The sequence below is a fragment of the Belonocnema kinseyi genome, chromosome 3, assembly GCF_010883055.1.
Source record: "Belonocnema kinseyi isolate 2016_QV_RU_SX_M_011 chromosome 3, B_treatae_v1, whole genome shotgun sequence".
Lineage (NCBI taxonomy): Eukaryota > Metazoa > Arthropoda > Insecta > Hymenoptera > Cynipidae > Belonocnema > Belonocnema kinseyi.
In genome coordinates this window covers 114149147-114171021 of record NC_046659.1, presented here as the reverse complement: position 1 = coordinate 114171021, position 21875 = coordinate 114149147, and the positions used below count along the sequence as shown (strand labels likewise).

At 31.1% G+C, this 21875-nt stretch overlaps 1 protein-coding gene across 1 annotated transcript; it reads right to left on the bottom strand.

Annotated features, from left to right (window-relative positions):
• Positions 1–784: 784 nt before the first annotated feature.
• LOC117169995 lies at positions 785–10236 on the bottom strand. Its single transcript, XM_033356509.1, has 2 exons — positions 10182–10236; positions 785–1985 (listed from the first exon to the last, which is right to left on the bottom strand). Exons 1-2 carry the CDS (start codon positions 10234–10236, stop codon positions 1384–1386), a joined length of 657 nt encoding a protein of 218 aa, XP_033212400.1. The 3' UTR covers positions 785–1383.
• Positions 10237–21875: the final 11639 nt, after the last annotated feature.

Genomic DNA, 21875 nt, shown 5'->3' with positions numbered 1-21875 from the left:
TTTACAGTAGATTAAGAAATGTTGATAAGTAAGTAATTATTAAAATATAACTCTTGCCATTTCCATAAACAGAATTAATGAATAAGTTCCGATATTGTGCAATGTTAAGTATAATTTTTTTTTAAAGCGTATCTTAATTAAATTTCTTCGGAAGATGCACTAAATTGCAAGTCTATTTTGTTTAATAATAGCTGTTATGGTTGTAGACAAATTAACTATTAATTTTTAGAAACTTTATTTCTCTAGCTAATACATGGATTGTTGGCAGAAACTTGTAAAATTTGGTTTAGGATAAATTAGATTTAAGATAGAACGAAAGTACTAGTTTCAAAGACCAAGCAAAATATTTGTACTGTATATAAATTTAAAAATAAGATTCGCAGTGTTACCCAAAAGAATATCAGATGTGAAAATTACTTTCCAATTATTTAGAGTAGACGTAAAATTATTTAAAATTACTGAGAATTATACTTATGTTTTGCTTCTATGCCACCTTCTTATACAAATAAAAAACTTGGATGATTTTTTAATTTTCAAACCAAGTACAAATGTTTGGAAGGAAATGTTAATAGTAAAAAAATGACACGATTTTGAGATTTTTTTTATTTATTCAGAGATTAATATCAAGTTACGTGGGCAGTCAAGCCACCTTAAGAGCGAGATAATTCTTTGACCCTAGCCACGGGGTGTCATTGTGCGAAGTAGATATCCAAACCTTACGTCCAAGCCCATTCTGAACAGATATAGAAATACTGGTATCAGTAGAAAATTCTATAATCATCCGGCTCACCTGTTAATCATCTCTATAGGGCCATGGTACAAGGAGAGAACTTACGTAAAACCGTCGCTCTAGAGGTGAGCGGTTCGCTGCACTTCAGTTTGGTGTGGCGTCTACTCCAGATTCGGGGTATTGATTACCCCAAACTTACGGAGATCAGTCGCTCTGAAATGTGGGTGCTATATTTTTCTACATTGCGCAAGCGTGGAACTCTATGGCGAACGCTGCGTATGCAAAATGGCTCAATCCAACTGTTGATAAAACAGTTCGGCCTGTTCGGGGTAATAGTTTTCTTGAATCAGTGAAGTCGTTCTACTTAGCAGAATTGGCGCTGTTCACTGTGTAATTGGTGCGACAATTGTACGTGTTGGGTTGTTGGCTCTACCGAAATACTCTTCGTCTTAAAATATAATTAATTTTCCCTCTTTCTTCCTAAGGATTCTGCCCTGATAGGTCAAGGGAAACGTGTGGTTAAGTCAATTCAGGTTGTTATAGCATTCCTTCAGATGAACCCGATTCGGAAAAATCATGTTGTGGAAAAACCTCCATACGGAGTCTTACACATTCATAATTTGAAGAAAATTAATTTAAATAATTCTAATTATTTAATTGGTAGTTTCAAGTGTTGTGGTTGATACGCGATTTACACGAGTTATTCGAAAGTAACGTGTTATCGTCCCATGGCGTCCTACTGGAGTTGCATGGAGCTCATCTGGATCCAAAAAGATAGGCTTGCCGGTTTTCATGTTTATTTTCGCCCGCTTATATCGGTCATGTCTTTTGTATTCATAAAACATGTACAGTCCAGCCAGAGTAAGAGAGCTTTCTAATATTCCAAAGATATAACCATCGGAAGTTGAGATAACAATATGTTCTTTGATTGGAATAGGCACAACGATTATATTTCGTTTGATCAATTTAAGGGGTGTATCGGCAGGGAAAGTGTATCTTCCTAGTTCGAATATATGGCTCACATTTCTTTTGGAAGTCAGCCGAAAAAGTTTAAGATTTTGAAGTTTACATTCGAGGATATCAGATGGAAAAAGAAGGCCTGAAGATGTAGCGTTGTCTAGAGAACAAGTTCTGGCCAAATGATATTCGTCAGTAGGAGACCTGGACCTGAACCTCGTAGGAGGAGATGGAGATCTGACCGGAGATTTATTTAGGTCAATGAGTGCTCGATTACGTAAAGACTGCAAACTTAACCCTGCAACAAGAAACGTATGGATAATTGCTTGTAAGTTCTGTGAGGCAAGACAGAATGCATATTTTGGAAAATTTGTTGTTACAGTGACGCAGTTCTTGAAATTAAAACCCACCCCATCCTACCTCATCTCATTCTACCCTGCTGTATCCTATACTACTATATACTATCACATCATAGCCTACCATGCTCAATACTGTGCTATCATATCTTATCCTATCTGATCCCAGCGAACCTTATCATATCCTATCTAATCAAATTTGAACCTATCCGATCATGTCTGATCATTTCTGTATGACTGTATGTTTGCATGTCAGCCTGTCTGTATGTATGCATGCATATGTTGAAATAAACAACAGAAAAAGAATGATTTTAACCATGTTTTATTAATTTTAGTTATTTCTGACCATCAATTTTTACAAATTTTAGAAAAATGATTGCATTTTAATTTTAATAAATGACAGCTTAATTTTCGCAAGAAAATATTTTTTAATAAATTTTCTTTCAAAATTTGTAACAGAAGACCTGAAGAGAATGTTATCCCAGAAAACATAAACCGTAATTTATTAAAATGAAATCATTTTCCATGATTTGGTAAGAAGCCACGGTCAGAAAAAATTTAACTGCAAAAAGACTAAGTTAAACTTAATTTTGTGTATGTGTGAATTCTTACATTTTTCATAAAAAAAATTATTTCTTATATTTGGAATGAGATCACTTATAATATTTGTATTCTTAAAATCATAGAAAAACTACGTTTCTCAGATAGCTAACTGTTGACACGACAACCACCTTAACTAAAGATTTTCAACCAAAATTGAAAAATTTAGAGCATTATCATAATTTGAACTTTTTTTAAATTTCTATAATATGTTTCGAAACTATTCTCATGAAACAGTTTCGAAATAAAGTTTCGACCAGAATTCAAAAAGTTAGATCATTTAAAAAAAATGCAAATTTGGTTTTTAAGGATCCGTAAAGCGTTATTTTAGTAAATTTTAACAATATTTACAAATAATCTTGTTGAGCTTTTTCTGTTAGAATAAAATTGAAAATATTATAATTTTGAAAATATTTAAAACAGGAAAAGAACTAAAAATTCTAATGTTGAATGAAGCGACGAAAAAAATGAAAATTACAAAATACCATTGTTTATTTTTTGAATCCTCAGAAGTTTTTCAAAATATACATCCAAACTATTATATTATTATATTCACCAATAGAATCAAGGGTAACAGCCAATGATAGGATCTGAATAGAAAGGATCCTCATGTTTTCTAACTAAAGAAAAACTTGCTACTATATTAAAGAAAAATTCGGTTAGCAGTGAAACGTCTGAATATTTGATTTCTTATCTTGAAAATTAGATATGCTGCTATCTTTTCCTCTTGACATATTTGCATTTTATTAATTTATCGAAGAAGAAAACACATGATTCATGTAGCCTTGGGAACATAAATCTCATTTTCCGCTAGATAAGGCTTTTATAAACAAAAAGGTTTATAAATAATTAGTCCTTAAAGCTTTAATATAAAAAGAAAACTACCTTAATCCATTTATTTTGAAGTACTCGCTACAAATCCATTCAAGATGGAATATTTTTTCCTTAAATGTTCATAAAATTTAAATTTAAAATATTGAACTATTTTCTTGACGTAAACAGAACATAACCTTCCATCTCACATAATTTTCTCATGTTATCAAATATCGCAATAGCTTTTATGATTTCTGACACCAAAAACTATACATTTTATTTGAAACAAATATAGTAATAAAAAGTGGTTCAAAGACAATATTTTTGCCTGATTAAAATAAATTCAATAGTCAATTGCAATGCAAAAAATAAAAATAAATAATAAATTGTACAATAGTACAAACCCATTAATGGGATCTGTAAAAAATAAAAAACTGACAAATAAAGTTTAATGCTTTTTTGGAATTAAAAATGAATTTAGTGATGAAAATTTTAAAGTAAAGTTTAAGGTCGTTAGCCAGCCATTTTCGATAAAAAATTAAACACGTAAGATCATTTAAAGAATTTCTAAGATAACTTGTCTTTAAATTTCGATATACATGTACGGTTATTCATATTGCTCAAAAAGACCAGGAAATTTTCTGATGAATTAAGAAATTAATGAATTACTATAGTTATAGAAGTTACAAAATAAAAAAAATGAATTTTTCGAGGCAAACAACAAACGGTATGAAAAAAAAGTCAGCAGAAGCGGAATAATGTTTTTTAAACACCCTACAATTTTCTCATAACAAATTTTCTTTTTTTTTAGAGCTAATGATAACATTTTTATCGTATAAAACTCGTAAAAAACAGCATTTAAACATCGAAAATAAACAAAAGTTGTACATCCATGAAAGGTCTATAAATTTGGTTTGGATTATTTCTTTGTATAACGCGTATTTTTGGTTATATCATAAAAAATAACATTAAAAAAAATTTGAAAAAAGAAACAAGAGACGAGAAACATTAAAACATAAATTGCTCGACCAAAGCAGTTCTGCAATTTTAATAATGTTTTTTCATAAGAATGCATTAGAAATGAAAAAATTATCTTCTTGAAAATACGATACAAGTTACAATAACATTTTATTTAAATACATTTTTCGCCGTAATTTTATCTTCACATTTTTTTAAACACTTGAAGCTAGGATGCGCATTTTTTCTTTAATCATGAAAAATAACATCAAAAATGTAAAATTAAATTAATGAAAAAAAGGAGAAATTTGCAATAAAATTTTAAATCACAAAATTTTTACATTCTTATCAGAGAAAGTCTTGGATTTGTGTAAAATTTCACCCCCCCCCCCCAGTATTTTGTCAAATGTCCACATATTGAGACCCCCTGAATGCGAAAAATAGGTTTCTACGAATGTGTCTGTCAGTCTGTATGTCTGTATGCCTGTAAGTCTGTATGTATGTCTGTCTGCCTGTGAGCACGATGACTTTTGAAAAAATTAATCTATTAGATTACCCTTTGGTACACTCGTTCAGTGTCCTAAACTAAAGGTCAAGTTCGTTAGCCAGCCATTTTGGATGAAAATTCAAAAAGTGGGTTAAAAAAATCATAAATTACTAGAGTTATAGCTTTTTCAATTTCCAGAAAAACAAACTAAAATTAACAATTTAAGTCAAACAACGCATGATATAAAGAAAATTTAGAAGAAGAAGAACTTTGCCTTTTGAAAGCCCTAAAAGATTATGAAAACAACTTTTTTAATTTCGCTGAAAAGTTGAAAATTCCAAATTTGATCGTACCAAAAATGTTTGAAACCACATTTTTTAAAGAATATTTACTCTAAGCAAAAAGCTATTGAGTTAATTTGTTCCATTATACTTAGCTGCGTCAAGTTTAATAAAATATTGAAGTAGGAATATTATATTCTCATAATAAGTAACTAAAACTCTAACGAAATGTTTCTTGACCCAAGTAAATTCATCTACTTATGGAAGCTTCTAATGTGTCCCCTAAAGGGTTTACATTTTTCTTACACCTTCTCTATTCCTTTACACACCCTCTACACACTTACTTGGTGGTGGAAGGGGGACCTACAGTTTAAGGTGGGTTCCGAACCACCAAGAGCAACAGCCTTAAGTACTTAGAGAATACCTTTTTCTCTAGAGGTACCGGTCCCACGACTCTCCGGAGATGAACAACTCCCTTGCTAGGCTAGTGTTCACCGCATGGGCCACCGAGACTCTTCCAGAGTGCGAGGCGGGAATCGAACCCGCAAGCCGAAGGAGTGTGGGTCCAAAGCCTACGCTTTAGCCCCCACGACCATCGTCCCACTCTAATTCATCTACTTATTATTACTACTATTTTTTTTTTAAACAAAATTTTCATGTTCTTGAGACGAGAAAATGAATGTATTCAGCGAAGAAATAATTTATCTTAGAATAATGCCTAAATATTTTCCCACAAATAATTATCAATAATATCTATAATATCTATAATAATTATCTCTTTGGCGCTATCAATTCTTTTGAAAGTCAATAATATTTATAAAATTCAAAATATTGGTGCACACAATCAACTTTATTTATGCAAATGTAGATAGGAATTTTCAACTTTGATAAACTACTAACTTTATGCTGACACGCAAATCAAATCACTTAGAAAACTATTTAAAGTATCATAAGTTTATTGAATCGGTAAGTTTTTGGTGGTAAGAAATTAAAAATTTTCAATAGATTTGAAAAAAGTGTTTTTAATTTTGAAATAATTATTCAAGACTCAAAAGTTATTTCATTCCTAAAATTATTAAAAGGTTATAACTTTACTGCGTCTATAATTTCTTTCGCTTATTATTTGTACGTATTAATCTACTCAAAATTAAACCATTTCGAATTTTTTTAACCGTGAAATATTTTTTTGAATCGGAAAATGACTGGGAATTTTATTCCTCGATTAAAACGGCAACCCTGACATTATTTTTGTGTAGTGTTCAAGGTAACAAAAAATCATCCGAACTTAAAAAGATTAATAAATATTCCTGCCAAATACAGGAATTCTTTATTCAATTAGGAAATATTAATTTTTTGGATTTGGCTAGATAAAAATTGAGTTTTAAAAAGTTAAAAATTTTGTTATGTAAACCTTATTTAATTTAAATTAGAGTTCTAAGACATAGTTGTATTTTGTTAACACACAATTGTCGTGTTCGATAATAGCAGTTTGAAAATCACAAAAATGGCGAAATTCATGAAATTTATTACTAAGAAAAAAAATAGTTTTGAAAAAATAAAATGATCATGTGTTATGCTAATTTAAATTAAATAAGTTTTAGGCAAGAGATTTTTTAACTTTAGAAAAAAATGTTAATCTAGCCGAATTCAAAGAATTAATTTTTCTCTAATGTACAACAAATTCCTTTATTAGGCAGGAATGTTTTAAATAATTTTCAATTTTATATTCTTACTTGCTATCTGAAATAATTAATATCCTGTTTTATATTTGTATGTTATTAATTGGCAATGCAATGCTACCCGCATACTGTAGCGCGCATACCTAAATACTTACATAATTCTTTTTCATCATGTAAATAATAAAAAATAAATATCTGAAAGCAGATAACAAAGTTATAAGCTTTGAAAAATGCTTCAAAATACAATTATTACATTTTCTTGATAATTAAAAAAAAATGTAATGCATTTTTAAAGCAAAATATTTAAGAAAAAAGAATTCACTGACATTTTGAAAAACTGGATTAAGAATGCATTTCATTTTATAAAGAAATAATTAAAAAGTTGACAATTAAAAGTTTTTAAGAATGCAAGGAGGAAGCAAACAAATATTTTTCAGCCGACCACCGCGAGATCGCTTTTAACCTGCAAGTTCTTGCACAGAATTCTTCTTCTTTACAGAATGCTTGTTTCTTCTGATTTCGAAGTATTTTATATTTAAAATAAAAATAAAGTATCGAGCACTTTTTTGAATAGGTAATATTTAAACTAGCCATCAATTTTTTCTGAACCTTTTCAATTATTTTTTAGGAATTGTTATTTTAAATTAAAAACTGATTTAAAAAGTATTATAAAAGAATTAAAATTTACGAAATTTGAATAAGACCAAAATCCAAATTAAAAATCCCATTTAACGTCCAATAATAAATATTATAAGAAGAATTTTATTAATCGAAAACTGTGCGTTTTGCAAAGGTTTATAAAAATCCGAAAATATTTATTACTCTCTGAGGTTATCAAAGCGTTTTTCAACTTAAAAGTTCTTTATTTTTTATATGCTTTAGATAGTTTTCAAGCGGATTAAACTTTTAAAGGAAAAAGCATTGAGCCCTTTGTAAAATAATTGAAGTTCAATTACCCTTTGGGTCGTTTTTAAGCGCTTTAAATATTTAAAAACAAAAAGAATTAAATGCCTCGTTAAATAAGTGAAACTTACTTCACTTTTTCACATATTTTAAATTATTGTTTAAGAAAAGTTATTTTGCATTAAAAAATGAGTAAAAGAGTATTATTCACAATTAGAGAGTTGGATGAATTGAAAATTGCGCATTTTATGGATAATTTTTGTTCATTGTTAATTACTTTGAGATATTTTGTAACGTTTTTAAATATATTAAGAAAAAAACGTATCGAGCCTTTTTTTAAATAAGGAAAATTCAATTCTAAAATTCTCTAAATAAAAAATCGTATACTAACGTTGAGTTTAACAACTTTTAGTTTGAAGTAGTTTGAGGCTCACCATATAACTTGGTACGACCCTGCCTCGAAATTCTTACCCAAGATTTCGTCACCGAAATCCAAGTGCTTCGATAGCGAAGTCGGTAGAGCGCGCGGATAGGACATACGAGTTTAGGTAGTTTAGGTATAGGGTTCAATCCTCGGCGAGTGCGATTTTTCAAAACGTCTAGGCGCACGATTATATATGTGTAAGTAACAGGGGGCGCAAATTACGTATTTTAATAATTTAAAAAATGAAGATTATTTAACAATAATTTCGAAAAGGATTTTTTTTTCGATGAGAAATAGTGTTCAGTTGACGCAGTAGTCTATTGCTCAGTTACTACATGCATTTGAATACATCTCTTAAGTTTTAGAATAACAAAATGCGATATTTTATCTAAGAATACATTTTCCTAGATTAAGAAAATGTATGCTTGTTTCAAGCATACGGTAGCAAGTACTTATTTATTTGGAACACACTCATATTCTATCGTCCCCGTTCGTACCTGCGATTGACTTGAATCAAGTAATATTTAATTGATTCAAGAGCAATTTTTTTATGTGTACTAAGAAACTTGAACAATTTATCCCCATGACATTTTTCTATAAAAAGAAAATTACCAGACCTAGAGCATTTTCGAAATATAAAAAAACAAACTAAAATAAACATTTTAAGCCAAAAAACGCATGATATGAAAAAAAGTCAGGAAAAGAAAAACTTTCCTTTTTGAAAGCCCTACAGGACTATGACAACAACTTTTTTACTTTGGTTGAGAAGTTGAAGACTCCAAATTTGATGGCTTAAGATAGCGTATATTTCTAAAAAGGGATTGTTCTTTTGAACGCTCTGATAGCTTAATTGCAAAAGCACTCGACCGGTAATTAGAAGTTCTGTGGTTTGGTTTCCAGTGGAGCGCAGTAGGAAGATCCTTTATCACATAAATTTAATTGAAACATTTTTTAGATTTATTTTCTATCTAGTCAGAAATGTCGTTAAATATTTTTGTTATTTATAGAGCTAACTTGATGGATAATTTTTATTTATATTTTCACAGATTGTGGAATGACATCTACACTGATTTCTGGTAACTGCCTCGGAAGAAAATACAGATTCCTATGAATGTTTCTAGGCTCCGTCAGGCAAGACAGAATATAGATTTCTGGAAATTTTTCGATACTTTGAATTAATATTTTTCACAAATCACAAGCGGATTACATGAGATAATTTAGCTTAAACTGAAATTCCTTTTCTCGTGGCTACACAAACCTTAAAGACTTCAGAAAAAAATCTTGAAATGACAATTTTTGAACCAAAATAGTCTAAACGCCATCTTTTACGAAACCCACTCAATGAAATTCATAATTCTCGAATTTATAGACACAGTGAAATAGTTTGCCACAACAAAAAATTATTACTTTTTTTAAAAATACATAGTTAATGAAAATAAAGAATTTCAGAAACAACAATTAGAAAGGGGGAATAAGTATAATCTATAATTCAGGGACATTTTTAAATTTCTAGCAAATGACTTTTGAGGACAACATTTATTAATATCCTTCAATATTAAATGAGTATTTGAAATTTTTTCGTTGATAATATACCAAATTTGAGCATATGTACACACCAAAAACGCAAAAAATGTGTACAATTGAAATGTTATCTGTACACTTAACAAGATTGGTGAAATCGAAATATTTGGAGTATTCCTAAATGATATCTAACTTTTATGATATAATTAAAAAATTTTCCGTTTATTTAATGCAGATGATAGAGAAAGCATTTTTTCTTCATATTTATTGCACAATTTGTTATTAGAAAATTAATTCAACTATCATAATAGTTAAGGTTTTGGATTGATAGTATTAATAACAAATCGAATGTTTTGAATGCAAATTGACTATGGACTATTATTAGAAATTGTATATGTAGACAATTTGTAATCTTCAGAAATCTTTGGAACGGTTTGAAAAATATAGCTATATAATTGTTTTATTATATTTACCAATAAAATTGAGGATAATCGCCAACAATAAGAATTGAATAGCAAGGATATTCATTTTTTCTTACAAGAAAAACCTGACAACTGTATTGAAAACTAATTCTTTTAGCAGTGTAAAGAATGATTATATGTGTTCTTATCTTGTGAATTAGATATGCCGCAAGCTTGTCCTTGTGACAAGTTTGCATTTAATTAATTTTTTAGAAAGGAAACGTGTGGCCAGATATTTAAGTACATATTTCGTGATTTTCGAAAAAAAAACTGTTTTTGAATTTATGTAGACTTTAAAAAAGTTATATCATTTTGATGAAACAGAAATTACGATATATGAAGAAAGGCGTAAGAAATCAATATGCAACAATTCTCTAAACGATACAGAATAGAACAAGATGATAAATACTTATGTCAGTTATTATCTACGCAGCAGACACTTTGAACAATGTAAATTAATAATAAAAATGTATTTATTTTCTTTGAAGAATATTAGGTTTATTCACATTTAAACAAGAACTTAATAAATTTTTCATATAACTAGAATTATTCCTAAATAAACTTGAATAATGCTATTCAATTTTTACAAATATGAAATAGTGTTATCAAAAATATATACAAGATATAAAAAAATATATTTTTTGATTTATTAAATAAAAATCATTTGAACTAATTTGCAAAAATTAAAATGAATCAAAAATTTCATTATGATTTAAAGACTAATATATATTGTTTATATATATAGTTATATAGTTATAGTCATATAGTTCAAGAATTGAGTTTGAACTCAGCAATAAGTTTCATGAAAACCTTATTTCATTTAATCTTGTAGAACGAATAAAAATATTGTTTCAGTGAGAAGAAATAGCACAGGAGATTCTGTAGTCATTTATCCAAAAATTAAAATCACCGGAGGAGAAGGAACTGCCACTCTCAACAAACGCAAAACCAATTGAGAATTTCACCTCAAATTATTTTACAGAGACGGAGTTTCAGTGATCAAAACACTGAAGCACCAAACAACACAAGCCACCAATCATCACTAGAAACTAAGGCATCATTTAGAAATAAGAATTTAATATTATATTATCAGAATGTTAGGGGAATACAAAAAAAAGGTGTATTGTTAACCTCCGACGAAATCATATCATACAATATAATCATAGTTACTGTAACCTCGCTCTAAAGCATCAATTCACTCATCTGAATTTCTTGATCATAAACGATTTAATGTCCTCTATAGCGCCCAGAAAACTGCTGCTAACCTCCCTATGATTGTCTCCGTCAGTTGCTTTAGGTTTCCTATACCTTAGAATCTGCTTACTGTCAAAAAGAAGCATATCTGTCTATGATACATTTTTGCCCATGAGCAATGTTCAATATCAAACGCAGAAGTATTCCACCAGGTTTCTAAAGTCATTGAAAGATTGCAGGCCCTGGGATTCAAATGGAAGTTAAATAGGTTAGCAAATCACCATAAGTTATCACATGCCTTTTAAATGGTGATTGATCTATATTGCTATCAAATTTATAGAAAAACCCTACATAATCCGTAAGCATATCCGAAGCTCTGTCTTTGGATAAAAGTTTGGTTTTTGAGAGAATCTACATATTATTTCTCTTTAACTCATACTGAGGAGGGCAGTCTATCTTTGCAAAACTCTCTACCACTCCTGCCTCACCACTCAATATAAGTCTTGATTTTATGGTCGGATTTCGGTACTCGTAACAAGCTCGAATTTCAATTATACGAAAGAAGATGGCTTTCCATGACTCATAATCCTCGGAAGGAGCAACTTTTTGAGCAAGCATAAAATATTAGAAAGTAGCTAGTCCTATTATCGGATAATAAAATAATTCTTGCCTTACATCAAGAAGGCTTTCATTTCTTAGTAGGTCCACTAGGCAAGACCTTTCAGACATGCTTAGCAATGAGGAACGCCCCGACAGCATAAAGAATGGTTAAGGGAATCTTTATTATTAACCCTAATTATAATACTGAATATGAGGAAAAATCCTTTAAGCCAATCAGTTTGAATTCAATCATGCTGATAACTCAAGAAAAATTAATAAACCTTCACATATAACAGGGAAGGAGACTTCGATAACACTGATCTTGCAAAGAAACGCTTTTTGTGTATGTTTTAAAGTGATTTTGGTCGCCAATCTATTAGTACAAAAATCCTCATTTTTTTAAATTGAATCCTCATTTTTTTAATTGAAGAGAAAATGACTACTCTGTTCCAGAAGACTTTTTTTAGAAGCGAAAAGACTGAATATTCCATTCTTTATCTTATAAATTATATATACCACAATTTTGTCCTTGTGAGATATTTGTATTTCATTAATTTTTCCAGAAAAAAGAGACGCGTGTCTCCACGTCATTCTAAAGATTTACATTTTGTAATTTTTAAGAATCTAAAATATATGGATGATAATCATATTATCGTCCCGTAGATAGAGCCTTCGTGATAAAAATGGTACGTTTGTTAACATGATAAATTCCTAAAAATAAAACCAAGAATCTAACCACCAAATTTTGATATTTTACATTTTACATTTTACACATTTGTATTTCTTTATATAATTTGTTTTGCTTTAATAAGGGTGCTGTATGAGTGCCAAAACGTTAGTGATTATTTTTACAAATGCTTTTTATTGTTATTTGACGATGATAGGAAAAAAAGACGAATGAAATAAAAAAGAGAAGGAAGGGGAGTTGGTTGGTTGGCTTCGTATTTTTCTTTCTCCTTTTTTATTTCTAAGCAGGAGGAAAAAAAATTTTTCCTTTTTTAGGAGAAGGAACTTTTTTGTCTTTTTCAGATCGCAATGGGAACATCTTTTCGTATTTCTCTAAACTTTGGTGTTAGAATATTGGTTTTATTTTCAGGAATTCTTTACACTAACTTAATTTTTCGACGTTAAATATGATTTTAAATTTGATACTGATCTAATTTGAATATCTGAAATTCTGTTTATTAATAAATATGTGGTTTGATTTTTTTATTGCTAAAAAACCATTGAGTTTTGCTACATTTATAAATTTTGTAGTTTTAAAACTATTTTTAAATCATCTTACAGTCGCGTAAATAGTAATTCTATACTATAATAGTATAATGTATTATTATTGATAATTCACAGTTACTAATTTTTTGTAACATTTCGTAGAAGAATTTTTTTCAGTCCGTAGCCTAGCAGGGGGAAAGCTTTGTTCGCTTTTGCTTTTGGTGGCTCATATAATCGAAATTTTGGTATTTTTTGGTTAATATAAAAACAAAGAAGTATTTCATTTATAAATGTAATAAATTCTTAGATCCGTGCAATTAAAAAATTTGAAGACTTTTAATCCATAAGGCATTATTTCACAGATTCAATCTGTTTCAGTATTTGAAAACTCTCTTAAGACTATAATTTGTAAAGTTTTTAATATTAGAAGCTTTCTAATTTCTCTAAATATTACCCATATAATAGCACATAAAATGAGTAAATTTTCGATGAAATGGAAACGATAAAATTATGAGTAGAGGTAATTACTAAAAATGAATGTGTTAAATCGTCAGCGAATGGAACTTTACCGACAGTCTTAATCAGACTAGATGGAAAATAATTTGTTATCAAATTTAAAAGTGAATTCTTTCGTTAAAAAAATCTTTTTCTTTCCGCTCGATTGGGAGTTGAACAACAGCACTTTTTGTTTCCGATCAGGTGCTTTTCCCTTAAGCTGTTAAAGAGATCAGAATAAGAACCTTATTTAAAGAAAATAACTCTAATTTTTAGCTAGATGTTAATGGTACAAGTAATAATTCAAAATAAATCTGTTATATGACCAGAAAATGGTATTCTTCACATAAAGCAGATAACCTTTCATCCCATGCAGGCAAAACATTCACAGTATCGATAATTTAAGAATCCTCAATAACTGAAAATTCTTAACGTCTTAATCAGACTAAATGGATTTTTTTTCAAATTTAAAGTTAAATTTTTTTCTTGAAAAAAAAAATCTTTTTTCCCCTCGATTAGGAATCGAACCAGAGATCATCTGCGATCCCGTCAGGTCCTTTTCCATCATACTATTTACAGACATTAGATAACCCTACAACATCGATAAGTTAAGAATCTTCAATAACAGAAAATGCCTAACGTCTAAATCAGAATAGACGGAAAAGTAATGTAATTAATTCGTTTGATTTTATTAATTTAGTGTTATTTTCTTGAATTAAGGTTCTTATTCTGATCTCTGTAATAGCTTAATGGAAAAGCACCCGACCGAAAATCAGAATCTCTGCGTAAAATTGGCGATATAGAATTTATTCTAGGCAGTGTTTACCTTTCCCCCTCATTGAATATACATAGTCTTATTGAAACCCTGGATACCACTCTTTCTGAGTTTCTCGTAAAATATTCCCATTAACCTATATTAGTATAAGGGATTTCCATTCACAGAATTGATATGATTGATATGACCCTGCATTAATAGAACCTTTAGAAAGTAATAATATGGTGGTGTTAAATGGTAGATTACCAGGGAATACACCTGCTTAATGTACCTTCATGGTTCCTGAGAGAATTAATGTTAAGTTTAAAAACAATGTAGTTTGTATAAAAAACAGTGTGACTATTAATAGTCCTTAACATGTAGCTTCTCAGGGACCATTCGGTAATGGTATAATTTATCTCGCTGCTGGTAACATTAGTTTTTTAGAATTGTTAGAAGATTTCAAAACTCTTTCGATGGCAACATGATCTGATCACTTTCCGATAGTTACAAAATTATACTTATATCGTAAAGGAGATTCCAATAGTAACCTAAATTGAAATTCTTTAAATGTGTGTATTAAATGAAAAAATCATCTAGCATTAGCCTACATCGAGAGCATTAAGTTCGTTCCTAATGTTACTTTACAGGAAAATTCACCTATCGATGAAATAAATGATAAAATTACGGTTACAATTACTCAGATAGCGAGAGACGTGGGGTTAACAAAAAAGCAATATATACGAGAATTCAGAAAGAAACCCTAGTAAGATGATGAATGTTCCTATCTGGCTCGTAAAATAAAGAGGGAGTTAAAAAAGTGTAAAGAATCAGGGTTTGCAGACGCTGATGATAGGGCTTACAAAGGGTCGAAACAACACTATGTACTTATGTGTGATTAATATGAAGCGTAAGGAATTTGAGAGTTCTCGCCTCAATGATCTGGCTTCAGCCAATAATTCAGCGAAATTCCGGAAGGTGGTTAACAATTTTAGATTTCGAGCCTCCACTGTTGGACATATTAGCCTATCATAGTGGCAGAAATTTTCCAATGAAATGTATCCGCCTCGTAATGCATTAGATATCTCCTGGTTTAAACTCTCTTGTCCTCTTTTGGAATCAGATTTTACCCAGAATGAAATTCAAGAAAGTTTAGAAAATGTAAACTAAACAAGGCTCCGATGGAGGACGGTATTAGCAATGAATTTTATAAGTATCTCTTAAAGAATTGGCTTCTATACATGGAGGGCTTGTTTGGTAGAATCTCAGGGTACAGGCTCTCTTTCAGAAACCAGACTGGTTTTAGAAGTGGAAGAAGCTGCTTGGACCACACTTCACCCTATCTTCTATTATCCAAATATGTCTCTACGAACCAGGGCTCAAACTTTTTTCATTTTTTGTTGAGTTTAAAAGGGCCTTCCCCTTTTTTAACCATCGTCACCTCTGGAAAAAAACTTCTGAAGAACTGCGTCAGCACCAAAACGTTACAAATTATTTCCAACCTATATCAGAAAGCCACTGTTTCTATACGTTCAACTGAAGGTTACATCACCCCAGTGGAGGCAACCTTAGGTCTTCTCCAGGGTGAAAGTTTGAGTCCGATTACTATTTGCCTTATATTTCAGTGAACTTGATGAATACCTAATAAATCATGGAGCCAGAGGGGTTATGGTTAATTATTTTACGGAAGTATTCTTTTTGGCTTACGCAAATGATGTTGTGCTACTAGCAGCTTCTTCAGTTGACCTTCAGGGGAACATAAATATAATTGCTCAATACCGCGAAAAAAATTTTCTTTCCATTAATGAAATTAAACCTAAAATTCTTTTTTTTTCGTAAGGGCAACATCCGGGAAGATTATAGCTTCCGTCATAAGGGCGAACCTCTGGAAATCGTGCAGACGTATGAGTATCTTAACACCACTCTATAGCTCAGGGAGATTTGCTAAAGCGAGGGAAAGAAGGATAAGTAATTTAGATGTAGTTATGGATGCGGTCTTTAGGATTCTCTTCTCATCAAAGTGCTACTCTTGGGACACAAAGAGAATGATGTTTCGCAGCCTGTGTCTCTTCTCCTTTACATCCCTTATTATGGGCTTAGGATTGAAACAGGCTCTAGGCAACTTTCATATGATATCTTAAAGAAGGCTTTGAATTGTTTGGAACATAATTGGTTTCTGCAATTGAAGTAATTTTTTTACCAGTGTGGGTTAAGAAGCATGTGGTCTTCATTGGATACCCAGTCTCTAAAGATAAACAAGGATCGTGTGCTCGACACTTACAGAAATCACTTCCTAAATTCTGATCTTGCCAGAATGGAATCTTCCGTTATTTTGCAAGTTTATCCTTACCTCCCTCTGACTTTTCTAGAAAACTTTTATTCAAAAATAAGAATTTCCTTGATCTATACAAGAATAATGGCTCAGCTTAGGCTTTTGGGATCCAAAAGAGGAATTGTCTGCTTAAATGACTAAAGATATGACTTCGTAGCAAGTGAAGTCTGTTCAATATGTAACCTTAATCAGGTAGAACATCTGTATCATTTACTGGCACGATGTCCTGCCTACAACGATTTCAAACCTCCGTTTATTATCCGTTCATTAGAAACACTGCGGATCTGCCCTAGTTAGATGCATATCTGTTACTAGGAATCATGAAGAAAATAAACTAAACATGGTATAAAGGCATACAAAAAAATTAATTTTAACGAATAAGTAAAATATGGCCTTCATTACAAGGCTTTAGTTTTCATCTTCCATTTTTAATTAAAATTCATTAGACTACGGTAGTTGAGTGTTATGGAAATGAAAAATATTGGGACTGAAACGTTTCAAATAGTTCATACCATATTTTAAGACAACGAGGAGTTTAAAATGTTTAGTTGATCACCAGAAGTTTCAATGTATTTTATAAGATTTTAATATAACTTCGAAAGATGCTGCAGCGGTTTAAGGAATTTTAAGCAAGTAATAGAATTAAAAAAATGTTATTAAACTTTTAAAATTCGAAAACATTTTCAAGTAATACAAGTAATTTCATAAGAGTTCAAAAGATTGTTAGAAATTTAGAGGGGTTTTAAAGAATTTAAATATGTCAAATCACTTCAAGGGATTTTAAATTATATCCACGAATTTAAATAATAAATTTAGGATAATCTTGGATGAATTGTTATTTAAACAAATCTACAAATTTTTAAGAATATACAGATTTATTATTATATTTACCAATGCAATTAAGGATAACCACCAATGCTAGGATCTGAATAGAAAGAATCCTGATTTTTACTAAATGAAAAAACGCACTGCTTTAATAAATAAAAATTCGGTTGGCAGGTTCTGCTATCAATTTGTAGCGAAGATTACAAGGACCTAGAAAGCCTTATTGTTTAAGCAACGTATACAAAACTTAGCCTCAAAACACACACGATTTTCTCATTCCAATTTGTTGTGGTAAGAATTAAATATTTTACTTGATTAAAATATAATAAGCAGCAGAAGCTTAATACCTTATAACAAAAAAAATGTAATAGGTTTTAGAAAATTAAATTCGAGATTGAACCCAGCGAGAAAATTTAAGTTTAGCACCAGATATTTTCCGTTTATGGCTTTCATTCTCTAATAATTGGCATTTTCCAAATATTTATCTATTTTGTGCTGAAATAATTTTAAAATAGAGTGGGAAGCAATAATGCAATTAGAAATTAACAGCTTTCGAAAATGGACAGTTTTTATATAAATAATTTTAAGTTGTTCAATTCTAATTGAACATTTGACTGGCTTTAGCATTCAAAATTCATAGATTCATAATTGAAAGATTTTAATCAACATTTATTTTATTTAAATATTGTATGAGTTGAAAATATACCATTTTTAAACAGCTCATAAACAAATTAATGAAATTACTTTTAATTAGAGGTTTTTATTACTGCAAATGAACAAATTTTCAGTTTTAAGAGTTATTGTGATTTAATTATCATATCTCCGAACATTTCTTATTAACTGGAAAAAACTGAAACAATCTGAAATTTGTATCCTATATTAAAACGGTAACTGTGTATTATAATGTTATATAACGCAGGTAGGGCTTACGTGTTTATGCAGTCTTTTAGATTTTTTTCGTCAAAAAATTTTAATAATTTTCAGGACAGATGCTTTTAACAGTTCTCTCGCTGTTATTAAAAATACGAAATTGTTAGCCCCAAATTTGGAGAAAAACGTTAAAATTAATTAACAACTACAATGATGTGATATCCAAAGATTTTCATCAGAAGGCAGATTAACAACAACATCCACAACTTTATATGGGGTTTTTAAATTCTTGCGAAGTCTATATTCAACTTTACATGAAAATATATCTGTTGGATTAAATAAATTTGGCTAAAGTGATCGAATGAGGTTGTAAATGGTTATAGTTGTCTCGTACTCGACCAAATCTAAATACAATTTTGATTGAATACCAGCAACTGCGAGAGAGAAGAGGGGAAACCAAGAATAATTGGTCACAAAAGTAAACTATATCTAGTTATTTAAAAAAACTGGCTAATGGTGTCCCGCATTTGCCTGTGCATCAACATTACCAAAATGGTTATTGTACTGTTTTAGATCACGCGAAACGGAAAAGTGCGTCGTAGAGAAACCAACAGAAGGAGTCTAACATAACTTTAATTTATCAAAATTAAACTTCCACTTTTTTAAAAATCGAATAACTAGGTTTCAGGGTTAACGTTTACATGCAGTTAAATGCCTCATTTGGAAATATCATGATGTTGGGTGACGGAGACCTACTAGAATATTTATGGCGTCGTCTGGTATGAAAAATGTAGGGTGACCGCTTTCTATTTTCATTTTTGCCCGTTTATTTCTTTTATGTTTTATTGTTATACATATACAATCCAGCAAGAACATCATAACTCACTGATATTCAAAAGAGTTGACCATCGAATGTTGATGCGACAATTTATTCTCGATTTAAAGATCAATAGGAGCTCGACCTGTCAATTTAATAAGTGTATCGGGAGCAAAAGTGTATCTTCGAAGTTCAAATGTGCGGCGCGGATATCTTATGGAAGAGAACCGCAGATCTTTAAGATACTCAAGTCCATATCTACAGTTATTCGAAAAAGAAAGCTTGGTGGATCGATTTATTCTACTTACTGCAGGAATAGGTTGTGAAGAAGAAGCGGTGTCTGGAAAGGATAGTCTTACAGGAGAAATCCTAATATAAAAATACCTGAATCTGGAACTGGTTCATTAAATTTGTTATCCAAGATCGGGTCCAGATTTCGATGAGTGTCAAGCTAGATGAACATAGCATTTCGGTCAAGACCATCAGGTTAACAAAATATGGCGATGTGCTGATAGAGCTCAAAGCCGCCAAGGCGGATCAACTTGACAAACAGGAGCAACAGTGGTTGTGCCCTAGCACAACCTGCCTGACATATATAGCTGGCTGCCCAACTGAAGGTCGATTTGGTGTACTGCCTGGTAAAAGCGCGAGCTGGAAAGCGAGCTGGAAAGGGGGTTCGGGATGTGATTATTTACTCTTCCCTGATCAATTGCTATAACGTACTTTCTAAAGAGGGAGCTGGAAAAGGGGTTCGAGCTGTGACCAATCACTCTTCTGTGACCAGTTGCTAAAACGTAATTCTTTACAGGGGGAGCTAGAAAGAGGTTCGAGACTTGACTAACCACTCTTCTGAAACCAGACGCTAAAACGTATTTTTTAGAGAGAGAGCTGGAAAATGGGTTCGAAATCTCGCCAATCAATCTTCTGTGACCAGTAGCTGCAATTTATATTTTATATAGGGACCTGGGAAAGGGGTTAAGGATGTGATTAATCACTCAACCGTGACCAATTGCTAGAACGTATTGTTTTTTAAGAGGGATCTGGAAAAGAGGTTCGAGATTCGAGCATTTACTCCTCTGTGAGCAATCGCTAAAATGTATTTTTTTAAGGAATACCTGGAAAAGGCGTTCGAGATGCAACCAATCCCTCCTCTGTGACCAGTCGCTAAACCGTACTTTTTAAGGTTGTGGTAGAGAAGGGGCTTGTTATTTGACCAATTACTCTTCAGTGCACAGTTGACAAAAACGTAATTTTGAAAAGGGGGAGCTGGAAATGTGGTTCGAGATGTGACCAATCACTCTTCTATGACCAGTCACTAAAGCATATTTTTTAAAGGGGGAGCTAGAAAAGGAGTTCGAGATACGACCAATCACTCTTCTGTGACCAGCCGCTAAAACGTATTTTTGAAAGGGGGAGCTGGAAAAGAAAATCGAGATGTGACCGACGACTCTTTTGCGACCAGTAGCTAAATGTATTTTTTTAAACAAGGAGCTAGGAAAGGGGTACGGGATTTGACTAATCATTCTTCTGTAACAAGTTGCTAAAACTTACTTTTCACAGAGTAGCTGGAAAAGGGGTTCAGGATACAATTAATCATTCTTCCGTGAATAATTGCTCCAACGCATTCTTTTAAAAAGGGATCTGGAAAAGAGGTTCGAGGCGTGACCAACCAATCTTCTGTGAGCATTCGCTAAAACGTATTTTTTAAAAGGGTAGCTGGACAAGGGGTTTAAGATGTGTCCAATCACTCTTCTTAGACTAGTCGCTAAAACGTATTTTTTACTGTTATTAAAAGTAAGAGTGATTGACAAAATATTTATAAATATTTTAATAACAAAAAAGAAAAAAATATGTGCAGGTGCTGAGAAGCGAACACGGAACCTGTCGGTTATGAAGCCTAAACACTGCCACCTGAACTAATAAATATCAAACTCTGTATGGCCTCGAGCAAATATTTTAAACTCGAGTTTCTCGAAAATGGCTAAAAAATTACAATTGTCGTTCTTCCCTGGTTAGTATAACTGTTACTCTTTATTGCGTGCCAATTTTTGCATATATTTACAAATAAATATATACAAATAAATAAGGTTCCTTGATGTTAGAATTTGCTGAAATAAAAAATTGAAGTCCGGCAAAAAATATCGGATCTGTATGCACTACGATAATTTAAAAGAAAGTAAATATTCTATTCATGCAAAATTTCTGAACACACAGACGTTCTCTGTAGACAAGCTATGTGTCTAGAGTTCTGGTCGAATAGCCGCTCTGAGACAGGTGTCCAGAATTCTGATCGAATAGACTCACCGAAAAAATTTTCGGTACTCAATTTGCAATGTAAATTCTGCTAAAACCAAACAATTTTGTTAGCTCAATTTTTTTTTCTAAAATCAACCAAATGATTTAACCAAAAACTTTTACTGATTGAAGCAGACAAATTCGCTCAACTAAACGAAAATTGTGTCCATTTACTAAAAATATTATTAGCGTCTGAAAAATAAAAAAAGGGAAGGCAACTCTACAGTAAATAATGATCCTACACTGGATAATCATTGATTTTCATTTACAAAATAAGTAAAACGATCAATTCGATTTTGAATATATTAACGC

Coding starts and splice junctions, on each gene's coding strand:
- LOC117169995 (XM_033356509.1), bottom strand. CDS start 10,236: ATGAATATCCTTGCTATTCAATTCTTATTGTTGGCGATTATCCTCAAT. Junction 1,986..10,181: donor GATTATCCTCAATTTTATTG/GTAAATATAATA, acceptor TTCTTGTTGCAG/GGTTAAGTTTGCAGTCTTTA.